The sequence below is a fragment of the Apis mellifera genome, linkage group LG15 (genome assembly GCF_003254395.2).
Source record: "Apis mellifera strain DH4 linkage group LG15, Amel_HAv3.1, whole genome shotgun sequence".
NCBI classification, from domain to species: Eukaryota; Metazoa; Arthropoda; class Insecta; order Hymenoptera; family Apidae; genus Apis; species Apis mellifera.
In genome coordinates, this window is record NC_037652.1 from 4,585,810 (window position 1) to 4,609,532 (window position 23,723).

Below are 23,723 nucleotides of genomic sequence, written 5' to 3' on the forward strand. Positions count from 1 at the left end.
AAAAATATTTAAAATACTATTACGAAAGAAACACTGACTCTAACAACCGCATTGCGCGCGGTTACATATATTTGTTAAGATTCAAATCCAAGAAAAAACCGCAAAATCATCAGCACCTTTAAAAAATGTAAAATATTATAATACATTCATAATATTTTTTTTAAAAGTTAAAAATTTAATTAATAAAAATAATGGTGAAAATAATTACCTCTTCGAATGATGGATGATCGCCTTATTCTCTTGATGCACTGACTCTAAATATATATCCGAAACGAATATTTAAAAAAGAAAAAAAAAATAAAATATAAGACTATCGACGCGTCCGTTTAAATTTCAATCGACGAACAAACACTGATTCTAATTTCGCGAATAATTAATATAAAAAAATTAAATTAGAGCAGCTGTGCTCTAAAAAATATTTTAACTACTATTACGAGACTAACACTGACTCTATCAACCGCATTGCGCGCGGTCATAATTTTTTCTGAAAGAAAAATTGGATTAGGAGGGAGGGAATGAAGAAATAAGAGAAAAGAAACAAAATTTTTCGATCTTTTCTTCTTTTTTCTATCGAGCATTATTAAAGAAAATACTTTTCTGAAGCTAGAAATTGAGAGTTATGATGAAAGAATAAATTTAATTTATTTGAAATAAAAAATAAAAATGTAATTTATTTAATCTAATTTCATTATAGTATTCTTAATAATTCATGTATTACGAGTTACTTAACAAATATAGATATATTAGTATATTATAACTCAACAAGAAAAACGTAAATCTGCTTTTGATATGAAAAATCAAATGTTACCACTTCTCCGATTAACCGTCGTCGAAAGTCGTTAACGGCAGCCATATTGAAATTCCGTTTTCCACCTCGTGATATTCCGATATTTTATCTGCAAAAAATAATCAAATTTTTAGAATAAATATATAAAATATATGAAAATTAAAAGATTGTATTAAAATGAGGCAATAACTAATATAATTTGACAAACAAAATTGAATTAATTAATTTTTTCGAAAAATTATTAATATTTAACAATAAATTATTGAATAAATGTACTAATTAAATAATAATGAGAAGAAAAAAATAATATATTACGTAATAAATTGGTCACACTTTGGGAAGAGAAGCGTTTAAACACTATAATTTTCGATATATAACAATTTCAATATATAATATAAACTGAGGGGAGAGGGGAGGGGGGGGGGGGGAAGCAATTAAACAAGTCGAAACCTGTCGAAACCTGTCGAACGTGATAAGAACACGAACTGAAATTTTCTCGAAAGATTGAATTACATTGAAAAATGTTTTCAGCTTTGCAGCCTTGAACATTGTTCAATAATATAATTCAATAAATAATTAAATAAAACTAATATAAAAATAATATAAGCGATATAGCTTAATAAGAATAGAAATTGCGTCGTAATATATATTTACGTACCTCAAGCCGATGATGCGTCCTACCAAGAGGATTTCGGAAAGACGAATAACACAACATATCATAGAATCACTCACGAAACTATTTGATTTTCTTATCACAATGTACAATGAACACTTAGATAAACGAAACTAATAAGAATATTAATAAAATAATTTAATAAGAATAGAAATTGCGACGTACGAACCGGCGACACGTCCTGTCCCAAGGATTTTCGAGAGACGAATGACGCAATGCATCACATGACTTCTTAGAAGCTTTCCTATTGGTTGGAGCAGTCTCCCCCCTCAACTACGTTTGCGCGGTAAATCTTTCTTCGAACGAAGAAGTACGAAATATTCCGAGTTACATATCACGTGACTAGCTAGCAGCTCGACTATTGGCCGAAACGATCTGCTCCTTCTAAGTTCGGATAAATTTTCCCTCGAATAAAAAGCTACGAAATATTTATAATAGTTATTCGAACGAATTTTATAGTTACATTTAATTTTATTTCTAAGTTATTAATCAGTAATATTATCATCTAATATTAGAAACGATTTTATATTTCTTAAGGATCTTTTAATCATATATAAGCGTTTCTTGAACATATAAATTTTGCAGAACAAATATAAATAAAAACAAATATAAACAAATAGAATATGAAAGACAAAGGAGTACCATCTCTAAAATGTAGCAAATGAAATACATAAAGAAAAGAGAAAATAATGATGGGAAAAAATAGAAAAAGGATAAGAATTGCAATTATTTTTTAAGTAAAATATTTTAAAAATATGCAAAAAATAATATTGATATCAATTCTTACTCTATTTTTATTTTCTTTCTTTTCTTTATATATTTCATTTTCAATACTCTGAATATAGCGCTGATTTTAATATTCCTATCCTATCTTTATCTTTTTCTCACTATTTATTTTTCTTTTCTTTACTTACTCTTAGTACCATAAATAAAATATGAGATAGCAAATGAACATACTTTTATCGTTTTTCTTTCAAAATTCTTTCAAATGTGTCTTAAAGTAATTTAATATAAAATACGTACATTTTCGATTTTGTATAGAATAACGACTTCATAAAACATAAATAAAACCTGATAAAAACCATAAAATCAGAAAAGATCTACAAGATACCAACTTTCGACTCAAAAGTTTCAACTTGAAAAGCATCGTTACATGTCTTCTAAAATCATCAACCAACTAATTTCCATTATGAAGTTCAGAATCCTACGAAAAATAATCTTCCACGTAATTTTTAGGATGAAGCATAATTATATGGATGGAATGCAAGGTATGGAATAAATTTTATTTTTGAATAATTTTTTCTTTTAATGCCTTTAAACATTTTATAAAAGAGGAAATGAAATTTACAATCTAGTACTAGATTTTTTTTATTAATTTGATCACATTTTAAAATATCTTTAACTTTTTTGTCAATTTTAAATAATAATTTATATATATATACAATTCAATTCATTCAAAACTCGATTTTAATCATAATTGAATATATTTATGTATAACGATGTGTTATTAACAAGTATCTAAGCAATACAAAAGAATAATATAAACCATAATACGATTTCATAACATAAATAGCTACAACATAGACAAGTGTAGAAATATGTTTTAATTGCATGATAATTGTATACCAAGAAGCATTAAGTTTATATAAAAATGTGTCTTAATACTATTCAACATACAAATCGTTTTATAGAATCGTCTCTGTACAATAACTGACCCACATCGATTTGCGAGCTTAGCATATACATTTCATGTTCGTACGTATTTTTTTCGAAGACAACACGATTCGATTTGAAAGGTATAACGGCAATCAGATTTTTCTACAACGACTAACAATTTCCAGCTATTTCTTCCTCGTAGATGGATCTAAAAAAATAATCTGTGCCTATAAATAGTCTGTTTGTCTGTATTGAATTCAAATATCTTAAAGCCATTAAGAGTTTAACATAATTTTAACATTTAACTCGAAACGTTGAACATAAAATTGCTCTATATTTTAAGGATTCTCTAAACTACTTTCACTTAGATCAAAACTATGTTAGATCGTATCTAAAGCACGTTCGACAACCTTCATAGAATTCTTTATATGTATAATGTCTACATAAAAATAATTAATTTCAGGAAAAATTTGAAAGAATAACGGGCAACGAAACAATGAATCGGGAAAATTGGTGAAAGTTCTCGCGTAAGAGGATAAACTCGATCATCAGTGCCAGAAATAGGTAGAATGTGTCATGTCACGAGTTTGTGGATCGGTTCACTTTCTTACGAACGTATGCACGCTTCGTGACGGATCTTTATTCAATTCCTCGTTGATGTAATAGGGCATTACCGACACGAGAAACCGGCCGAACAGGAAAAAGAGTGGAAATTTGATCGCATTGTTTTTATTTCCTAGAATGATGTGATAATGGCAAATTAAAGAGTGCAGAAATCGTATCTTTCCTCGCTATGTGTCAAACTGAACGACGATGATTTCCAAAGAAAATCCTGGTAAGAGTCTCGCTTCTCATAGCTCGTTTTCTATATCAAAAATCTATGTCAATCTTGTTCGTTCGTTTTTATTTAACTTTCTTGGTCAAGGACATTTTTAATTACTTATAACATAATCAGCATTATATAAGTCGAACAGAAATTACTTTAGTTCATTGATCACTTTAATGTTATCTGTTTATACAACGTGTCTCGTTATTCATAATAATCAGGCAAAAGATTCTTCATGAAAAAATAAAATATAAAGAATTTTCTTCATTCGAAGCTTCATTTTCGAATAAATAAAATTTGAAAAATTTTTAAATACAAGTAAAATCTCAAAATTCATTTCTTTTCCAACTTCTAACTTTTTTTCGTCATTCCAAGCTAGTGAATTTATCGTTCCAAATATTCGAAGCTAACAGGAAGTACGAATAATATCACGTATCGAATAGTCGATCTCGATCGCGTACGTGACATTGAACAAGGGTAAGACTTAAAATTTTTACGCACACCCAATATATGCAATGTGTCCCAGTTCCTTGGTTCACTTCGAGCACGTGCAAACCAGTTTCGATGCAGTGTGTCTTGTACAAATACTTTCTGCCGGCGTTTCTCAGTTAATGACACGCATAGACTTCCGATTTGATGTTATCGTCCGTTCAACAGTACAACGCACGATCAGTATCGATAAACGTTGACAATATTAAACAATTATATTTAATTTTTAATTGTTTAAATTTGCAACAATTTTCAAATATCATCGACAATAAGCTGTTTGTGATAAAAACAGGTTTAACCTGTCGTCTAAGAAAACAAATAAAAATGAAACTAAGACATAATCGATGTAGTTTTCGCTAATTTCAATTTTATTTTTTTTTTCAATCTTGCAGATGATTCGAGTAGAAACGATACGGTTCATTCAGCCTACTTCGACATTCGAGTTTCTCCTTTTTCTCGCCATTCGTCTAATCACTTCTTATTCGCTATCGCTCTTCGAAATCTCGGATATTAATAAAATTTCCATAAAACAGTTAGCCAAAACGAGTATATTCAATATATATATATATATGTTTTAAATATTTAATCGAAAGGATTTCGAAGTGTGTTACTATTATGGAAATTCTTCTAGGTCGACGAGTGGAATCGTGTGTACGTAGTGTTGGGGAATTCTACGTACTGGTACTAATATCTAGGCTGTCTGGAGCGTGGCCGTTCTTCCTCCATGGGTATCGAGGGCCACGACGAAAAAGAAGGAGGAAAAAGACGAGGCCGTTTCTATGAACGAGCACGATCGTTTTCGGTGGTCGTCGAGCGACTAAGCCGGTCGTCGCTCTACCTGCCCAGTGGCCAGATCGATAGTAGGTCAATGGAATTCATCCGACCACGTTCGCCATCGTGTCTCCATTGACCCATCCGATTCTTCCTCATGATCATGAAATTTAGACGAGATCACTGTGAAACGAAGGATTGATCGTATGTATCGTATTTTCTAAATCTTTACCGTTTAATTTATTGCAAATTAATCTCCAATCTCAACATCGTATTTTCCCATTCAGGAAGAGAATTGAAATTACATTGAAATTGATATTTCTCTCATTGAAGAAATACCGAAAACAGTCATTGAACTGTTGTACGACTGTTGCTTATCGTACGTTCCTCATGAATGTAGGTTATTGGCATGGAAGCGGCTGTTTCCAATAATGGGAACACCTTCACCAACGATCTATTAGTGAAAACACCAAGGTGGAGCTGGTTAAGAATTCGTAACAATGTTTATGAGATGGCTACTTGATCCATGACGTTTATGAATAACTTCAGAATAAAACAGTAGAATAATTAATAGAGAATTGGAGTAGAAATAGCTTTTGTCCAGGAGGTATAATTATATTTATCTTAGAATTTGAAGTAATCAATAATTATGACAATAACAAGTAAAATTAATTTAAAATAATCAATTATAAAAACAGAATCAAGACAAACAGTCAACACCGGCACTCAGGTAAAAATTTAGAATAGAAATTATAATATCATTCTAGAAAGGCAAAGGATGTAAATGAAATTTCAGTTACTCATTGGAAATCGCTCGGCTGTTGGCTTATACTTCGTTCCAGATGACTATGCCATCATTTCCTAGTCAAATCTCAAACTTTGCTACGTCTTTCACAACAGTTAACCTCGATACGAAAAATAAGGTGAGGACAGAGTTACTTAATATTCCGCTCGATGATATTCTTCATTTCTCGTTTTGTTTTTCACGGTACACGTTCCAAATTTCACTCTCGCGTTCCACTTATTTGCATTTATTCTATGAATATATTCGGATATGGGCCGACTATTCAAAGAGCCTGCAATGGAGACTGTAAAAAGCGATGCTGGATCTCGTGGTTGTAATCGAGCGATAATCAAAAGGAGATCACTCGTCATCTCGCGTCAGACCGGTCTGATGGCACATAAACAGCGATCCGCAACGGTTCATTGATTAGCAGTTTCTATTGAATCTGATAGAAGAAGAGTTTTCACGAGAAATGACGAATTAATTATTTCTTTTTGCCTTGAATGTTGTTATGATTACTATAATATTTATTTATTTGATTAACGGGATGAATCTACTTGTTTTAGAATGAAAGAGGAAATAAAATGAAGATGGAATGGTAAACAATATTGTTTAAAACACATTAATAAACAAAAAAGAAAAATATTGATTTGATAAGAGGTATAATATAGATATCATACTCTTTAATCAAAAGTAAAGTACTATCTAATAATTGGAAGTTATATTAACAATCCAAATGATTAGCAATTGTCCAAATTAAATTATAAATCCAAAATTGGGCAAATGAAGATAATATAATATAACAATCTAAGAATATTCGTCTAATCTTTGAAAAGTTTTGACAACTCATAACATTATACATACGTTACATCATACGTTAATTAAAAGATCAATTTAATTCCTAGTTTCTACACTTTCTAAACAACTTAACTATTTTTCATCTTACAACAAGATAAACCAAAGGATACACACTAAAATTCATGTACAGTTATATCATGAATAACCGTGTTATGGAATGTATAATTAAACGAGTATTTAATACTTGAAGTGCTATGAAATTTCACCTAACCAAACCAAACCGAAAAAAAAAAAAAAGATCCTCCTCGTATAATAACCGGCAGAATCCATAATCTCCATATAAATAACGTACGTTGTGTTAAAAAAGCGAAAAACAGTTAGCAAAAAAGAAACAAAAAATTCGACTAGAGAGAATTTTCCATCAGCTTTCACCGCGGCCGGTGCCAAGAGATCCCCGAGATCCCCGTGGCGCATACGAAATCCGAAATCCTCTTCGACGCCTCTGGACACGAGCGTGCGTGTACCGAGGCGCGTGGCCGGTTGCAGCCAGAGAGGAGACGATAATGACCTTCCACGGAGCGGGCATGGACGGAGTAGGAGGGCCTTTGACACACTTGACGCTCAAGTGAATTGTAGCCGAGAACCGAGGAGGTTGCGGTTAGTTTTGAGCGGGAGATCGTGGTGAACGCGTCTCGCGAGAAAGGACGGAGAGGACGAAACGAGAGGACGACGTGACATGCCGGCCAGGTGACACGGGCATGTCGACATCGAATCGATGTGCCGTTCGCGACATGAATTGCGTGGAATCTCTAAAAGGGTAGTCGAACATCACTGAAGAGAGAAAAGAGGAGCAACGCGTTCGGATTGATATCGAGGTCGTGGCTGCTGGTGGGGGCGGCGGAAGTGATAAAAGGTGCACGTGGATATCTGTTCAGAAGAAATCAAAAGTGTATTGATCAGTCTCTAATTCTTCCTCTCTTCTCCGCTTCGATCGAAGTTGTTATGGCAATTGTAGGATGAATTACATCGAGTTAGATTGCTTCAACGTTGGGAATAAAACGGTTCACTTCATAAATGTGATTTGTTAACATGTAAAAAAAATATTATTGGAAATATCAGAGACACGGTTTGAATTTGTTCAAGTTTATTTGAAAACTTGTTGAAGTTTTTAATTTTTGTTTCGGTAAGTTGTAGTTGAATCTAGTCCTCGACGAGAATGCATCTGAAGTACGTGATCGTGATCGTGTGTTTCTTCTTCGTGGCGCGTGCAAATTCTCAGCTCTTCGTCATGAAGAATTTGGAGAAATATTCGAGGATCTTTAATCTTGGTGGTTTATGGGTGAACAAGACCGGGAACGAATTGTGGGATGGGTTAATCAGGGACTGCGATCGATCGATTACGTTCTCCTGCATACAGAAGAACGCTTACGCTTATCTGGATCACGTTTTCGAGGAACGTGACAACATCACGGTGTTCGATGGTTTCACCATGACTAAGAACAAATTGGATTATAGTACTTGCCGCAGGAATTTGAAGGAAAATTATCAGGATTCCATGGATGAGAATCTCGTGGATGGATCTATCAAGGATGATTGCAACGAAGAGGAAAGTGAGGAAGAAAGGGATCGACAATTTGATGAAAAGCAATCACCTTTGGAGGAGGTGACTGATGCGTTGAGGAAGAGGACGGTGAAATTTCTCGCGACCAGGGATTACGAGGTCCAATTACCCGATTTCTTCTTCGAGGGTGCCACGATTAAATTGAGTCCTCGTGAGGTTGACGAAAATGGCGCCCTGGTCAGAGTGGACTTTGGTCAGAGTGGGGTGGAGAACCAAGGACGACTCTTTTTCAAAAAAATTAGTACGATCCTTTATAATAACCCAATAATAATAATAAATTATTTGGAATGTTTGTGCAAATTTATATTTTTTATGTATAACTGTAGAAATGAAATTGACGTATATTTTTACACATAAATTCAACGAGACAAATGCACAAACTTTTCCACAATTTGATCAATGTTTATTTTCAGGGAAGTTCATACAGAACAAACTGTTGACGAGTTTTCTGGCCCTGCTGCTGATCATCAAATTGATCAAATTGAAGTTCATGTTCGTGATACCATTTTTATTCGGCGTGGGTACCGCGAAGAAATTGTTCCTCAAGCTGCTGCTCTTCTTCATACCGGCATTCGCGCATGTATTTAAATTATGCTCGAGCTATTACTCGACGCATGGCACGAAGTATCACCATCATCATCACCAGGTAATCATTAAATCCATTTCGATGTCATCTGGCGAATACATCTCGAATAATGGCCACATTAATATTCCATTTTTATTTTTAGATAGCTCATCATCATCACCATGTCCCGGTTCCGGTACCGGTTCCAACCTATTACAGCCACCATCATCACAATGAATTCGACGGTTACGATTACGCTCATCCTCACATTCAATATAGAAAAGATATGGAGGAATTGAAGGAATGGGGTATAGAGCCTTACGAAGAGCCGTACGAAATTCAAGCAGAGTCCATAGGAGGAGGTGGCACAGGACCAGTCCATCCTCCTGGTGTGCTTCCAGCGTCATTCTCAGCGCCCACTTACTCTGGAACGTATAGCGTCTCCCAGTACGCGTCCAACGTTCAACCTCTAACGTCCCCATATCTAGAGAAGCATCCACAAGTGTCTGCTCATAATTTAGCTTATTCGGCGTACGCCGATAATAATCGTCGAACGAATTCCGCGCCAGTTGTCAACGTTCCTTTGAATCCTGCTAACTTGCCGACCACTTTGCTACCAACCGCGACAAACGTGAAGGCGTACACCTCGTTTGGGCAAATGCAGAATGTTAACAGTAGGCAAGGTTCCACGAAGAGCAATCAGATAGAGTCGAAGATAACAGTTGGCACTCGGCGATCAGACTACGACGATGAGTTTTATGGGCCGATAATTAAGAGGCTGGAGGACATATTCAAGCAATTGAGATTCGTGGACGAGCCTTGTAGAGAAAGACTCGTGTGCAGCATGTACAAGAACCCGACGGTTTATTCGCCGCACAGCAACCTCGTTTCGAACGAGCTGTCCAGGTAGGAGAGGATGAAAGATGAAGATTAACCGATAATTATTAATGTTTAGAAGAAGTTGGTTCAACGTTGGAAAGCGTGGAAACGGGGACGTGGTTATTTGGTTTTTGTCCGTCGTTGGTCAAATAATTTCACGAACAATATTGAGATGATCGATTCTCTTGTCTTCTTCCCCGTCTCGATTTTTTCTCATATTAATTACGTGTTCATCGGTTCGCATCGCATTCGAATTCGATCGGTTTGAGCGTTAATTACGGAGGAGAAAGGTAGCCGTCGTTCTGAATCGCTCGAATCGGAACGCTTGAATCACATTCCTCTTGATTCTTTTTCTTTTTATATTTTTCCTTTGGCCATTCTCCGGCAACGATAAACGTTGTTCACGAAACAAGAAGCATTCATTGTACAATAATCGTTAATTCCAGTAGTAAGTTATGATAAATCGAAGCTAAATATTATCTTTTATCAATTATTAATAATATAAATAATAAAAAAAGAGATCAATTTCGATAAAAGAGGAATACCGATCAGAACAAAGCATTCAATTTGTGTATATAAAATTATTAATGTACAATATTAAAAGAGAATGTAATATTAATTCGTTAGCATCCGTTAAATGGCGAAAGTATCACACATGTTGACTCGACGCAAATATTGGCAGGAGAAAGAGGGTCAGGGTTTAATATGATTGTCGCTTGATTTCTATGTCAAGAGATTGTTAACAAAGACAATTTTTTTTTTTCAGAGATCCGCAGGAGTTGAAGCAGACTGGGATCGAAAGCTTATCCAGCCAGAAATTTCACAGATATCTCGAAGCGGCCAGGCTTGGGCAAGATGGTGGAGATTGTTTAAGAACGTATCCATGCCATATAAATACCGAATAAATCGGGTGTAAATTTTGTAACGATTTGCAATAGGCTATGTAACGCGCCAAACTAGGCATCGATTACTTTCCTTAGTGTGAGATTGACTGGTCTGTTCCGCTAGATATTATTTAGGTTATTTATTTGTGTCAGTGTCACGATTTTTCGAGTACGATGTCGAATGATTTTATACATTTAAATATTTTTAGAAAGATAAAGATATTTTTTTTCACGATATTATTTTAAATTCCACATATGTGTGTATGGTATTATTTTAAAGAAACGTTTTGATCGAAAGGTTCTTTATCTTACTCGCAAAATTAGTTTATAATTTTCGATAAATAATATTATTTTATATGATATACGAATTGGGGGTTTGAAATATTTTTTATTCGTGGCAATATTAAATGGAATTTAATGTGATGGATATTACAAGTCGAAATGGAATGGGCTTCCTGGGTTTGAATACATTATATAAATGTAAATATCTATAAGATTTTTCTTCGAAGTTACAAGAATATTTTTTAGCGTTTTATATATATTCAGTCTTCGATATCGTCCGGAGCTGGATAATATTTTCTGATGAGATGTCAAATTTCGTATCTTTGACACTTTGTCAGAAAAGAAACTCCTAGTGATATTTGTAACTTCATTGTTGTCTGTGTACGAATTTGTAGATTTCTCCCGGATTTATTAAATTATAAATAAAGATAACTCCTCCTAAGATATTTTTAAATCCACACGATATCGTTGTGTAAAATACACAAAATGTAATTTATATTTAATATATAAGTAACTTATTGCAATGAGTATATTTTTAAAAAAATAAACTCTTAACGCAATTATTTATTTATTTTTTAAATACGATCGTTTATTGTTACGTTCTCGGGTGCCATACCCATACGTTTAGATTCTAAGTTATTTATTGTACAAAAACGATTCACACTTCGATTTTACTATCTCGAAGTTGTAATAAACAATTGTTCGTAATAAATAATGTAAAAAAAAAAAAACAATTATCACTATTTCATACCTTTTATCATTAAAATAAAATTGCCAAAAAAATTATTTACGTTTTACGAGATACATTTCGAAGAAAGATAAAATTGCATAATCACACGTAAAGCTCGAATAACCACAAAAAAAATCCAATTCACACTCTCGATTGAATCTCGTTCAAGAAGATTCGAGCGATCCATCATCCCCGTTTCACGAATCTTGAGTCAAATCACCGCGTAAAATCACTTTCTATCCAATCTCTGTCTTCGTTCATTCCTCCCTCTCATAAATCAATTTTTACTTTCATTCCATTCTCTTCTCACGACCTCGAGCAATTTCACTTCGTCGTTCGTTAGTTTTTCTCCGTCAATCGAGCTGTACATTTTTTTTTCCTTTTTCTTCTCTTTTTTTTTCCTTTCTTTCTTTACCACTTCGAATGATCGAAATCGAACGAAAGAAAATCTTCTCGGCCACGATTTTTTTTTTTCTTTTTCTTTTTGGGGCCAGACATTTATTGACCGGAAATCATGGGTGTCGAAAACGAGAATCGTATCGCGGAGCCCGTGAAAACATCGTCACCCTAGATAACGAGGCTTTCTTCTTTCCTTTCAGCCGGGCACACGTCCCTGATCAAAATTCATCGGCCGTACGTGGCTTCCATCGGCTATAAAACCGCGTTGTCTTCGTTCGAGCCGGCATTCGGTGTTTAGCCTCGCAAATCGGTCGGGTACCGTCATGAAGTTCACAACGATCCTCGCGTCTCTCGCCCTTATGGCCGCCCTCGCCAACGCGCAGAGGGCCGAGACCACTGTCGACGCCCTTCGACACATTTATTACAGGTGAGGGATCAAAGAAACGATACTCTTTAATTAAAAAAAAAAGAAAGGAAAATCTGTAACGAGATTTGTAACATTATTTCATTTTTGCAGATGCATAGACAACGAGTCCATGTTGTCGTGCGCGAAGCCCAAAGTCCTCGCCTACCTCAGCCAAGCAGCGAAACAAGACAGGCTGGCCATTACGGAAGACTTGTCGCTGGTGAAGTCCAGAGACATGGCCGAGGAAAACAGCGAGGATTATTACCCGGCTCAATACGACTCCGTGGACCCAGCGAGGAAGGAGCTGTTGAGATCCTTGATGTTGGAGAAACTTGACGCGTACCTGTCGAGCCACCAGCTGGAGGCTAAGTTGCCGGAAGCCATCGTTGGGTCCAATATCGTGCCGAGATCCTTGGTGGACAGTATGCCAAGAAGCTTGACGGTGCCTCTTTCCGACACCTCGAGCAACGGCCAAGGTGGGCAAAAATTTGTTCTTGGTTAAATTGTTAAACGAGTGTTGGACAAATTCTTTTCGAGTCTTTAATTCGATATGATTGAAAATGGAACAGGTCGTGGATTCGTGAAGAAGGTGATGATACCATTCCTGTTGGGCCTCAAGTTCAAGGCAACAGCTTTGGTCCCGCTAGCCCTTGCCCTGATCGCCCTGAAAACGTGGAAGGCTCTCACCTTGGGCCTCCTCTCGTTGGTGCTGAGCGGTGCCATGATGATCTTCAAGCTGACGAAACCCAAGGTCGCCTACGAGGTGGTGCATTACGGACACCCACCCGTCGAGCATCCACCACACTGGGAGACCTCGGCCCACGGACCCTACAGGGCGTACAGGAAATAGATTAAACTCTCGAACACTCTCCTTCCCACCCACCCATCCCCATACTTTTTCTTGTTATAAGAATAGTTTTATTTAATATTTATTGACGCGCGACGACTCTGACTTTTATTTATATACATATAAATAAAAAATCTTCTTTCATGGTCTCATCAAAATCATCTTTCATTTCTTCGATCCTATCGATTCGTCAAAGAGGGGAAACTATAAAGAAAAGAAGAAAGATGGAAATAAAACAAGCGAATCCACTCTCACTCCCTAATGTTCATCGAAGAAAGAAAGAAAGAAAGAAAGAAATTAATGCACTCACTTTCCTTTTTATTATTTGCCTACGCGAGGAGAATCGGTCGCAGGATCGGTCGTGTATTCGAAAGATGGAGAAAGTGGAAAGGGTCGCTTGTGCATTCAGCACGATAATTCCGAGTAAATCCACTCTGTGCCGTAAGAATAATTGGGTCGATCGCCTTCGTTTCGGATTCGATTCTTTTTTCTGGAACGGTAAAAGTAGACGCAAAATACGGAGATGTTGATCTCTTCGATCGAACGATTTAACAAACTTCCTCATCCTTTCTTTCGTTATCGAGGAAGCGAGTTTTTCTTTTTTATATATCACATGTGTGCACAGAACACGTCGCGTGGGCAGAAACTGTCTTGGAGGGAACGCGAGCGCAGAAGGAAAATGCAGGTCGTGGAAACTCGCGAAGGGAGAATTAGATTGGAAGGTGGTGACATCGATCGGTGACGCTACTACGTCCTGAATGCTTATGCAAACTCGACCCAAAATTCCAATTACCGGTTCATTGTTACGAGCGGTATAGGAAGTCGGGCAAATGTGTCTCGTCGTAGCAACCCCACGCGTGCATTCTCGCACGAGAAACTCGCACGCAACGTGCATTTCTGATGCGTTAGAGAGAAGAATCTTTGCCTGAGAGAGTCTGTTGGGACACGTGGTTCGATTCACTCCTCTTCTTCTTCGAGGATGAAATTTACATTCGTTCAAACGATCGCTTTTTAAATATTCATTTATATCCGCCTTTAGAATTTCAGAATTATTTATTTATACAGACAGAATTCTAATAATAATTCTCGAGATTAGGAAATTAGTTTGGTTTATTATTATTATTTTTTTTTCGTGAAAATAACGCGAAAGGGTGAAAATTTTCTGTTCGTTTGAGAGGGGAGGGGGAGGAGTGGGGAGCGCGCGAGCTAACGAGGCAAACGTGTGGAAAGTGTCGTGTTCGTGGAGTGAATGAACGATCGGTTCAATGCCAATGTTACGGTGCCATTGGTGCCAAGGATGAAGGGTCTTCTCAACTCTTGGCCGGCGTGCGCACGCCACTTCCGCTTTGCTACCTGAAACGATGCTGCGTATTATAGGGGGCCAAATAATTCGAAAGTTTCGTCCGTTTTGTTGCGTGAGCGGATTTTTTTATTATCGAACCACGATCGAGGTTAATGAAATGATAGATCATATTTTCGATCACTTTGGAATCCGAGCAATTTCGATCCCTTTTAGATATAAATACGAAGTAGCGTGTAAATATCCAGAAAGAAATATTAATTATTTATCAATCGATCAACTTTTCAATTCAATCCTCACGATTACCACTAATCTTGGAAAATAATATTAAATGAGATATCCCATAAGCAACTATAGCGCAAGAATGATAAATATAATCCTCGAATTGCAAATTCTATTTCTTCTAACTTCAATATATTTATCATAAAGATTTAAAAATATAACGTCGAGATCGCGTAACGCAAATAAATCCACTCCAAAAAAGGCGATAGGATTAAAAATATCGATGAAGGTATCGCTAATGGTAGAAAGTAAATGCGTACAACGAAATGGTTCACGCGATAGAAATCAATCGGCGACGACGGAAGAATAATCTCTCACGCGACCCTTCCCCGACACCGTTCACGAGGCTTTCTTTCGGCTTCCCTCGGATCCCGCGCATTCCCTTCGCATTCCCGTCACGATCGAGGCGCGAGGCCTCGATAATCGAACACCATACTGAACGAAAAGAAAATTCGTGGCCGGATGGAAGTGGGGACGTGGTGCGCGGCCGGTGGTGCTCCGCTACTCGCTGCTTCAACGTCCGTCGACACGACGACCGGGGGCCCCGTATAAATAGCCTGGTGCCCAACCCATTGGCAACAGTCGTCGTGCAATCGTCGATCGTCCAAACGGTGCTCCACCTCCTCTACGACTCGAGAAACGGAAGCGTCCACCAGCCTAGCGGAAAAACCATGAAGCTGTTGTTGCTCGCGTTGTGCTCCCTCCTGGCCCTTGCCGCGGCCCAGCCGGCGAAAAACGACCTGTGGAAGGGCAGCAGCATGGATCAGATGGTCGATCAAACGAAAATCGAGTGCGCGCAGAAGAACGACGAGGTCTCTTGCATGAAGTTCAAGGTCCTCAACCTCCTCGACCAGATCTTCCGCAAGGACAGCTTCAAGGCAAGTGTCGGCCCTGGATCAGGCAATAGTTCAATGATTACCTTCGTATCGAAAGTTTCAAACTTGCTCCTCGTTTTCTTCATCCGTAATCTGAATCGCAGGTGTCCGAAACGGTGGAGGTGACCCGGAACTCGTACCCCGTGGAAGAGGTATCGGGGCGTAGCGAGGGCTCGTTCTTGGACAACGTGCAGACGTACTTGACCTCTCACGACGTGACCTTCAAACTGCCGATGGACTCGTCGGTGAAGGTGAGCGCGAGGAACATCGAGGACGATCAGCTCACTTTCGACGTCAAGTTCGGCAGGGGTCGCGCCGTCGAGGAGGCCCGCAAGTCGAAATTGAAGAAGGTTGTCATCCCGATTCTCGTGTTCGTCCTGCTCAAAGCTATGACGCTGATCCCGCTTGCGATCGGTGTCCTCGGCCTGAAAGCCTGGAACGCCCTTCAACTCTCGTTCTTCAGCTTTATCGTCTCCGTCGGAATGGCGATCTTCCAGCTGTGCAAGAAAATCGCCGCCGACAGCCACGGCGCCGCGTTGACCGCGCACGGGCCGTGGGAGTACCAGGCCCAGTACAGATCCTTCGACGAGCAGCCGGATTTCGCGCAGGATCTCGCTTACTCGGCGCACGCGCAATCGTGAACGCACTCCCGGTATCTCGTTCATCGCCGCGACTTTTGTAAAATACCTGCCTTCCTTCTCTCCTCCTCTGTACACTTTATTTAATAAATTATTATTGTTGCATATCATTCAAGTCGGCCAATTCTGTTTTTCTTTCTCTCGGATGCGATGGGATAATTTCCATGTTATATTCGAGATTCTGTCAAATTCCTTTCCAAATTTTCTTTATCTGTTTCACGAGAAGAATTTTTAATATAGAATTCAGGGGAAATTCTTCTCGAGCAAATGATATTTCAGACACTTTGGAAGCTTAAAGTTTGTCGAGAGCATAACAAGAATGGTAATGGAACGAGGAGAAAATTATTTAAGAGATTCGAAAACACGGTTTATATCGATTGTAAATTAGCAAAATCTCGTTTCTTATGATAGAAATTTCGCGGAGAAAATTAACAAGGAAGAAACTCACAAGGATGATCTAAATAAGGAAGATCGTTCCTAAAGGATAAACGCTAAGTTTCGCGTTACATTACGATTACGTCTTCATCTCTGCGATCTGATAAAATCATGTTATCCTAATAATTGTACTCGTAATCCAATTACAAGAGCGAAAGAATGACATCGAAACTGGCTTATTCTAATAAAAACCTTCCATTGTTATCGAAGGATCTCAATTAGAGAGGGGATTCGGTGAAAAATGCGCGATATCGAGTCTAATAGGAGTGGTTTGTTTTTACAGGCGAATCGTAAGGGGAGAGGGAGGAAGGGAAAGGAATGTTCGTGTAAAATCGTCCACGAGTGGATCCGAGCTTGCGAAACTGAACCGCAGTCCGGTTCTGCAAGGAGATTATGCCCGATAATGATCAGACGCGGCCAAGTTCGCGCCACTCGGAGGCCATAAGCGCTTTACTTCTTCCGTAAAATGGAAATCCAGTTTCGTCTTCGCGAACGAAGATTCCCGCATTCTCCGCTTTCCTTTTTCTTTCCGTACCCTTCCCGCATTTTAAGTCTTATTTCGGGAATGTTTTCGTGACTTTTACGCTTGTTTTCGTTGAACGTACACGTAACCTACACGTAAAATATTCTTATATATATGTATGCATATTTACAGGATAAATCAAATAAATCATTTTTACAAAAACAAATGAAAAGAAATTATGTGCGTTTATTGAAATAAATATATAAAAAAGAAAAATCTTCTATTTCACATCAAATCTCCCAAAACAAGTTACGTAACATTCACAATCGATTTCTAGATAAACAAGATTCAGTTCCCAAATGTTTCCCAAACAATTCTTCCCTCCTAATCGTTCGTGGAAGAAGAAAAAAGAACTCTCGATCTACGTAACCGCTCGACCAAATTAAAACCCAGTCGACGTTTCCACCATCCACCTACCGTATACGGTCCACCTACCAAAAATCGTGGCGAGGAAACTCTCTCGTTCCCGTTCGTAACGAACGGGAACGGTTTATACCAAAGCGGCCGAAAGCCCTGGAATCCCTCCTCCCTTCCCTCCTGTGGATCGTAGGAACGTACGTACGTGGAAACTTAGGCTTAGAAACTCGAGGGGGCGCGCGGATCGATCAAGTTCCGTTTCCGTCGCAGCCGCATGCCATCGTGTACACTCTACGCGACGCCCGATCGTGCGACGCGTCGGGACGCGCGCGTGCACGCACGTACCACCCGGAGGGAGAGGCGCGAGGGGAGAGGTGCCGCTCTATGTGCCAGTGAAATTTGAATAATTTTCCTTCGATCTTCGATTCCCGGCATGCGCGACCGAATAACATAGATTCGCGGGGGGCAAATTAAATAAAAGGGGCGGGCCACTCCTCCGTCAGTCGCAGTTCGATCGGCGATCGCTCGTCTCTACAAACGCACGCGCGGGTGAAAAACAAACGGGTGGACGGATCTTCTTTGTTTTCCTCTCTCTTTCTCTCTCTCTTTCTCTCTCTCTCTCTTTCTTCCTCACACGCGAGAGATAGGAGGGAAATTATATATACGTATATACATATTGGTTTGGTATTTTTGATCAATCGGGAAGAGGATGAGGAAATTGGTAGCAATCTTAACGATCGTGTCCACGGTGGGAGGATGTTTGGCCGGGCAGGATTTCCTCTCGAAATCGTTGAACGAGTGCATAGCCGCCGACTCTTGGCTGTCGTGCCTTAAGCAAGAGGTGCTCGGATACTTGGACGGGAAGCTTGGAACGAGCACCGAGGCCAGATCCTTGGACACGGTCGACGAGGCTATAGTCGCGAGGTCGTTCAAGTATCTGAAGAGCTTCGACTACGGGTTAGACCTGCCTTTCGTGGACGCTAGCCTCAAGTACAGGCCTAGCAGGAGTTTGGCGGATCTGGATATCGAGTTCAATGGGAACGAGGTGGCCACCAGCCAGGCGAGGGGAATGTTGAAGAAGAAGCTGCTGTTGCCCTTCCTGCTCCTGTTGAAATTGAAACTGAAGGCCCTTATGCCGATCCTCGTAGCCGTCGTTGGATTGAAGGCGTTGAAGGCTCTGATCCTCTCGAAACTCGCCATCCTCCTCGTCGTTGGATTCATCGCTGTTCAATTGCTCAAGAAGGGTGGAATGATGATGCCGATGGGTAAGATTTTCTCTGATTTCGTAAATTCCATGTATTTTCCAGTTGATTAACTCTGTCTCTCTCTCTCTCGCAGGAATGTCGATGGAACCGGCTGCACCGGCGTACGGAGCTCCACCTATGCCCTCGACCACGTCGAGCTACGATCCGGCGAACACGTGGGACGGAAACGGACCGTATTCCCGCGTATGGACGCCGACCAACGGTGTGGAAGCGCAGAATCTAGCATACTCTTACTACTCTCCGAGCAGCGGGTCCAACTCTTACAGCGGCTCCTCGTCCTCCTCGTCCTCCTCGTCGTCGGTCAATTCCGCTAGCTCGACCAACTATTAGACCGATGGATAGTCGATTCGTTCTCCCCCCTTTTTTTCAACTCTGACTTTATAACGACGGATCGATCGCACGATCGAGAGACCAAAGAGAATAGAAATACGCACGCCAAATAATCTAATCTGACGATTAGACGATCGTCGATCGATCGATCAAAGACTCGATCATTCTTGATCCACTGTCCGAAAGTTCCGTATTCTCGTCGATGCGAGAACTTGTAGTTTAGAATTTTTATTAACGAGTGTAAATTTCGAATTGTCGAGAAAGAGATCGGCGAGAGGATGGAAGAATTTTCAAGATCAACAGGAATTCGATTTGCAAAATCGTCCGAACGATTCGAGAAGAATTCGAATCTCGCGGCTGGAATACATTTCTTTCCTTCTTTTTGTAATAAACCTCGGAACGTTGTTGCTTCCTTTATTTATTATTATTACTCGCGCGGCACGATTATTTATTATTGTCTCCCTCGCATTTGTTAATAAAAAAGCATATGAATAACAATTACACTACTCCTTTGTCTTTCCTTGGAATTAATGAAATTCAATTGGGCGCAGGGCGAATGCACTTTCTCCCGGCTCGATTCGGCCCTGAGTTGAAACGAAATAATTCCGATCGCGTTGAAAGTGTAAGCGCCACGATGTATGCTATACTCCTTGCACCGCTGCACGCCTGATAGTTTTCGAACAACGTAGTTAACTTAAAAATTAAATTAAATAAGTAAGTATGTGTTGTTATAATATATGTGTTTAATCTACATTCTTCTTATTCAATTTATTTATTATTAATTAAATATTTATATAAATATTTTGAAATTTATAAAAAAAAATGTAATATGAATACTTCGTATTAATGAAAAGAAATAATGTTTCACTATTAACAACAAAAATTATAATTTATAATAAACAATTTTTTTATCAATAATGTATCGATAACAGAATTCGCATTAAAAATCCATAGTGGATTCCAAAGTAGTTTGGAATGTTTGCCGGTAACTCGAATTTATCTTGGGTAATCTTTTCAAGTTGCAGGACACCGGCTGAAGATGGCGCCAGTTCCACTTCTCTGAAATCTCAGGTGTTACCTACCGGCCTATCAAATATGGAACGTGACATTGAACTCTACTACGTTCATTCCTTATCGATTCCTTATACTAATATCGCCAATAATTCCAACAATCTTTAAAATACGCAAGAAATAAGCCTACTTCGAATAATAAATGAAAGATTGTAGGAAATAACATCGCAAGAAAAGAACGAAGAATGTAAAACGACTAAGATGAGAATTCGAAACTTCTTTTCTCAAGGAAAATCGAATCACGAAATTTGCTTCAACGAGAAGATCGCGGCAACAGGAAAAAATATATAAATATCCGTCAGGATACTGTACAATCGCAAACAGATCCTTGTTAATCTCCTAAATTTACAGGATTAACGCGACCCTTTGCTCCACCCCTTTCGTCCTTAACGCAAGCTTTCCTTTTCGACAAAGACAACCTTCTCTTTCACCATTCTCCCGTAGAGAAAAAACCGCACTGACCAGAAAACGCAGTAAAAATTTATGATCCGAAAGGTGGTGGTCCAGGTAAATTCTCTGTTCTCGAGTGTCGGAGCGAAAGGGTTTTCGCTTCTCCAGAAGCATCCTTCTTGATGACAATGGTGTAAGCCTTCTCGAGTTGTGTTCTAACTCGAGAATCGTGGATAATCCTTTCTTCGAATCTTAATCCTCTTCACGTCTTCTTTGACCGCAGGATTTCCTCGACTGGTGTAAACATAGAAGGAAAAGGGATTCGAAGGGAAAGGATGGCTCGAAGGGTGGATAATTAATGGGAAAAAATTGACAGAAAATCGTCGACTTCGTAGCTGTAACTTTGAATTGGAAAATTGGAAAGGAGAATAAATTTATAAGACTCGTATGCTCATATTTTTCTCGATTACAATCAAAAAACAGTGCAATGGAAATTGAATTTTGGAGAATTTTGAAGAATTTTCTACTTTCGAGTTGATTATATTGCATATATCCATCGACAATTCGTTTATATTCGTCTGCAAACGTGTGTCACGAAAACATGTTTCCTAGAAGAATATTTAATTATATAAGTTTTCATCTTTTAATAATATATGAGGGAATGTAAATGTTCGGTGACTTCAACGAAAGGATAAGCGCGATCGATATAATATCAAAATATTATTTATTACAAATTTTTGTGACGAAATATAAAAAAAAATATTATAAAATTGAAAGATCTATGACATTCTTGAGGATATCTTTGAAAATGCGGATTAATCGGAGAGTCAAAGAGTAATTCGTTTACACGACGTGGATTATCTCATTTTTTGACAAGTTTTAATCAATTTCGAGAGAAAGACCGGTTCGAGGCGGAAGCAAGGCGCAACCCTTTTTCCAGAAACCTTCTCCCTTCAACGGTTCGGTCTCGTTTGTGCCCAAATCATCGTCATCATCCTGAATGCCTTGTGGTTTTTTTCAAACCATCCATTCTCACGGTCTACCGAAACCATCGTCATCTCTCCTCCCCCTCCCCCCCCTTCTCCCTGTAGTACACTCATAAATTCGTCGTCCTCGTCGTACAGCTTGTTATAACAGAATGTCATTAGCGTTATCTTTGACTAATAGTAATTGCCTCGTGGAAAAAGTCATTAGCCAGGCAATGATAACCGAATGAGTTATTAATTCTGATCCAATACAAAAACGTTTCGTGATAAAAACAACGAGAAAGTGTGTCCAATCTTCCATATTCTTCCCTACAAATGTAAAATATGATAACTTCTAATAACTTCTAATAATATTACTACGTCAATTATTTAAAAATTATTCAAGAAATTTATTCTTCGATTTATCTAATTTAATTTTTTATCATTTGTGTATTTTTTTCATCTCTTGAAACCTAAATTGATAATTGATAAAATTTAAGTGCATCAAGGAGAGTGGAGAAAAATAAAAATCAAACTCGTGTTAAGGGATACAAATATAAAAATACACACAAAGTAAATCCAAGATCAAAGTTCTCGAGTGTCCAGGATCGATCGAATAAAGGGCAAGGCACGATCCTTGGAGCGATAGATCGATCGCACAGGATGCGTAACTTCCTGCATTTGTATTCCCTCGTGTGCATGGACACTCGAGGGATCGAAAAACTGTCGGCGTTTCTCCGTCCAACCATCCGACCAACCGTTGCACCGGTTCCTTCCTCCTTTTTTTTTTTCCCCCCCACTCCTTTTTTTTCTCCTCCTCTGGAACTATTAAAAAAACGAACTCGTCGAAAACTGCGGATCCTTTGTAAAATGCAACGAGAGGGTGGCAGGCAACGAGAGGACGGGGTGCAGGGCAGACAGACTGTTGCACAACCGGAAGGAAATCTGTAACACAAGGATTTCGACAACGAGGATCTCTCGTCATCTTCTTCGTCTCGATTGAAAAAAGAGAAAGAGAGAGAGAGAGAGATGTGGGGAGGAAAAAAGGAAAGAAAAGGAAAACGTGCACAGCCTCTTCGTTTGCGTAATTCCTTCCGCCTTCTTACGCATCTGTCGCTGAAACTGCTATTTACACAATCGAATAAAAGAATGTATTTCGTAATAATGTTCATTGTACGAATGATGAAGATGACGAGGTTGGAGGAAAGCGTGTATGTATATATATATATATTTTCTTTTTCTTCTTTTTTTCTTTTTCTTTTTTTTTAATTATAATTGACAGAAGTAACCAGGCAATTTTAATTAACTATTATATAGAATATAATTTGGTATATGAATTTGTTATATCAGAAGTAGAAATTCATGAAGAAGAAATTGTATATAGACAAGAGATCGTAAAATGAATTCCATTAAAACGATCGTATATATAAAAAAAAAAACCAGGAGCTGATCAAATATATTTAATAATACGAAAAATCAATATTAAATTTTCTACAAGAGATGTTTTATATCTCGATTACATTCATTATAATCCAAACATATCCTATCATTCTCTTTTCTTTCTTTCTTCAGAATTTTTATCCCATAAATTGCAACGAGCCTCTCCTCGAGTTATACTCATAATTTTTCCCGAAACTGCAATTTCAATCACGAAAAAAAACTAAGTAAACAGTTGAACAGAAAAAATCCAAGCAGCAATCCTCCGCGGAAGAGGAGGAAACGTTCTCGCTCGTGTTCCCGCATTTCGACGAAAGAAAGTTTGTGAACGTTGGCTGGCAAATAGTCGCCACTTTCTTTCCCTATCTCCTCATCCCTCTCTCTTTCTCTCTTCTTCTCCCTCTCTCTTTCTCTCGCCGATTGCGTAACGAGAAATCGATCTTCGTTGCATCGATACG

The 23,723-nt window shown here is 38.4% G+C and overlaps 4 protein-coding genes and 1 long non-coding RNA gene across 5 annotated transcripts; all 5 read left to right on the top strand.

Annotated features, from left to right (window-relative positions):
- The first annotated feature begins 3,070 nt into the window (after window positions 1–3,070).
- LOC100577654 lies at window positions 3,071–6,119 on the top strand. The gene is made up of 3 exons (XR_003306195.1): window positions 3,071–5,406; window positions 5,490–5,809; window positions 5,901–6,119. It is a non-coding gene; the product is annotated as an uncharacterized LOC100577654 (long non-coding RNA).
- Window positions 6,120–7,387: 1,268 nt separating this feature from the next.
- Window positions 7,388–11,751, top strand: LOC726155. The gene is made up of 4 exons (XM_001121915.5): window positions 7,388–8,646; window positions 8,819–9,051; window positions 9,134–9,876; window positions 10,616–11,751. Exons 1-4 carry the CDS (start codon window positions 8,001–8,003, stop codon window positions 10,752–10,754), a joined length of 1,761 nt encoding a protein of 586 aa, XP_001121915.3. The 5' UTR covers window positions 7,388–8,000; the 3' UTR covers window positions 10,755–11,751.
- Window positions 11,752–12,408: 657 nt separating this feature from the next.
- Window positions 12,409–13,550, top strand: LOC726185. Its single transcript, XM_001121942.5, has 3 exons — window positions 12,409–12,571; window positions 12,662–13,026; window positions 13,120–13,550. The coding sequence occupies exons 1-3, from the start codon at window positions 12,468–12,470 to the stop codon at window positions 13,398–13,400; spliced, it is 750 nt and encodes a 249-aa protein (XP_001121942.2). The 5' UTR covers window positions 12,409–12,467; the 3' UTR covers window positions 13,401–13,550.
- Window positions 13,551–15,545: 1,995 nt separating this feature from the next.
- On the top strand, window positions 15,546–16,607 carry LOC726206. Its single transcript, XM_001121961.5, has 2 exons — window positions 15,546–15,857; window positions 15,959–16,607. The coding sequence occupies exons 1-2, from the start codon at window positions 15,651–15,653 to the stop codon at window positions 16,493–16,495; spliced, it is 744 nt and encodes a 247-aa protein (XP_001121961.1). The 5' UTR covers window positions 15,546–15,650; the 3' UTR covers window positions 16,496–16,607.
- A 1,705-nt stretch (window positions 16,608–18,312) lies between these two features.
- Window positions 18,313–19,908, top strand: LOC726229. The gene is made up of 2 exons (XM_001121985.5): window positions 18,313–19,072; window positions 19,146–19,908. Exons 1-2 carry the CDS (start codon window positions 18,517–18,519, stop codon window positions 19,400–19,402), a joined length of 813 nt encoding a protein of 270 aa, XP_001121985.1. The 5' UTR covers window positions 18,313–18,516; the 3' UTR covers window positions 19,403–19,908.
- The last annotated feature ends 3,815 nt before the right edge of the window (window positions 19,909–23,723 follow it).

Excerpts from the sequence above, each read along its gene's own strand:
- LOC726155 (XM_001121915.5), top strand. The coding sequence starts at position 8,001 with ATGCATCTGAAGTACGTGATCGTGATCGTGTGTTTCTTCTTCGTGGCG. Across the intron at positions 8,647-8,818 it reads ACTCTTTTTCAAAAAAATTA|GGAAGTTCATACAGAACAAA; the intron begins GTACGATCCTTT and ends GTTTATTTTCAG. Across the intron at positions 9,877-10,615 it reads GTTTCGAACGAGCTGTCCAG|AGATCCGCAGGAGTTGAAGC; the intron begins GTAGGAGAGGAT and ends TTTTTTTTTCAG.
- LOC726185 (XM_001121942.5), top strand. The coding sequence starts at position 12,468 with ATGAAGTTCACAACGATCCTCGCGTCTCTCGCCCTTATGGCCGCCCTC. Across the intron at positions 12,572-12,661 it reads CTTCGACACATTTATTACAG|ATGCATAGACAACGAGTCCA; the intron begins GTGAGGGATCAA and ends TCATTTTTGCAG. Across the intron at positions 13,027-13,119 it reads CACCTCGAGCAACGGCCAAG|GTCGTGGATTCGTGAAGAAG; the intron begins GTGGGCAAAAAT and ends AAAATGGAACAG.
- LOC726206 (XM_001121961.5), top strand. The coding sequence starts at position 15,651 with ATGAAGCTGTTGTTGCTCGCGTTGTGCTCCCTCCTGGCCCTTGCCGCG. Across the intron at positions 15,858-15,958 it reads TCCGCAAGGACAGCTTCAAG|GTGTCCGAAACGGTGGAGGT; the intron begins GCAAGTGTCGGC and ends TCTGAATCGCAG.
- LOC726229 (XM_001121985.5), top strand. The coding sequence starts at position 18,517 with ATGAGGAAATTGGTAGCAATCTTAACGATCGTGTCCACGGTGGGAGGA. Across the intron at positions 19,073-19,145 it reads TGGAATGATGATGCCGATGG|GAATGTCGATGGAACCGGCT; the intron begins GTAAGATTTTCT and ends TCTCTCTCGCAG.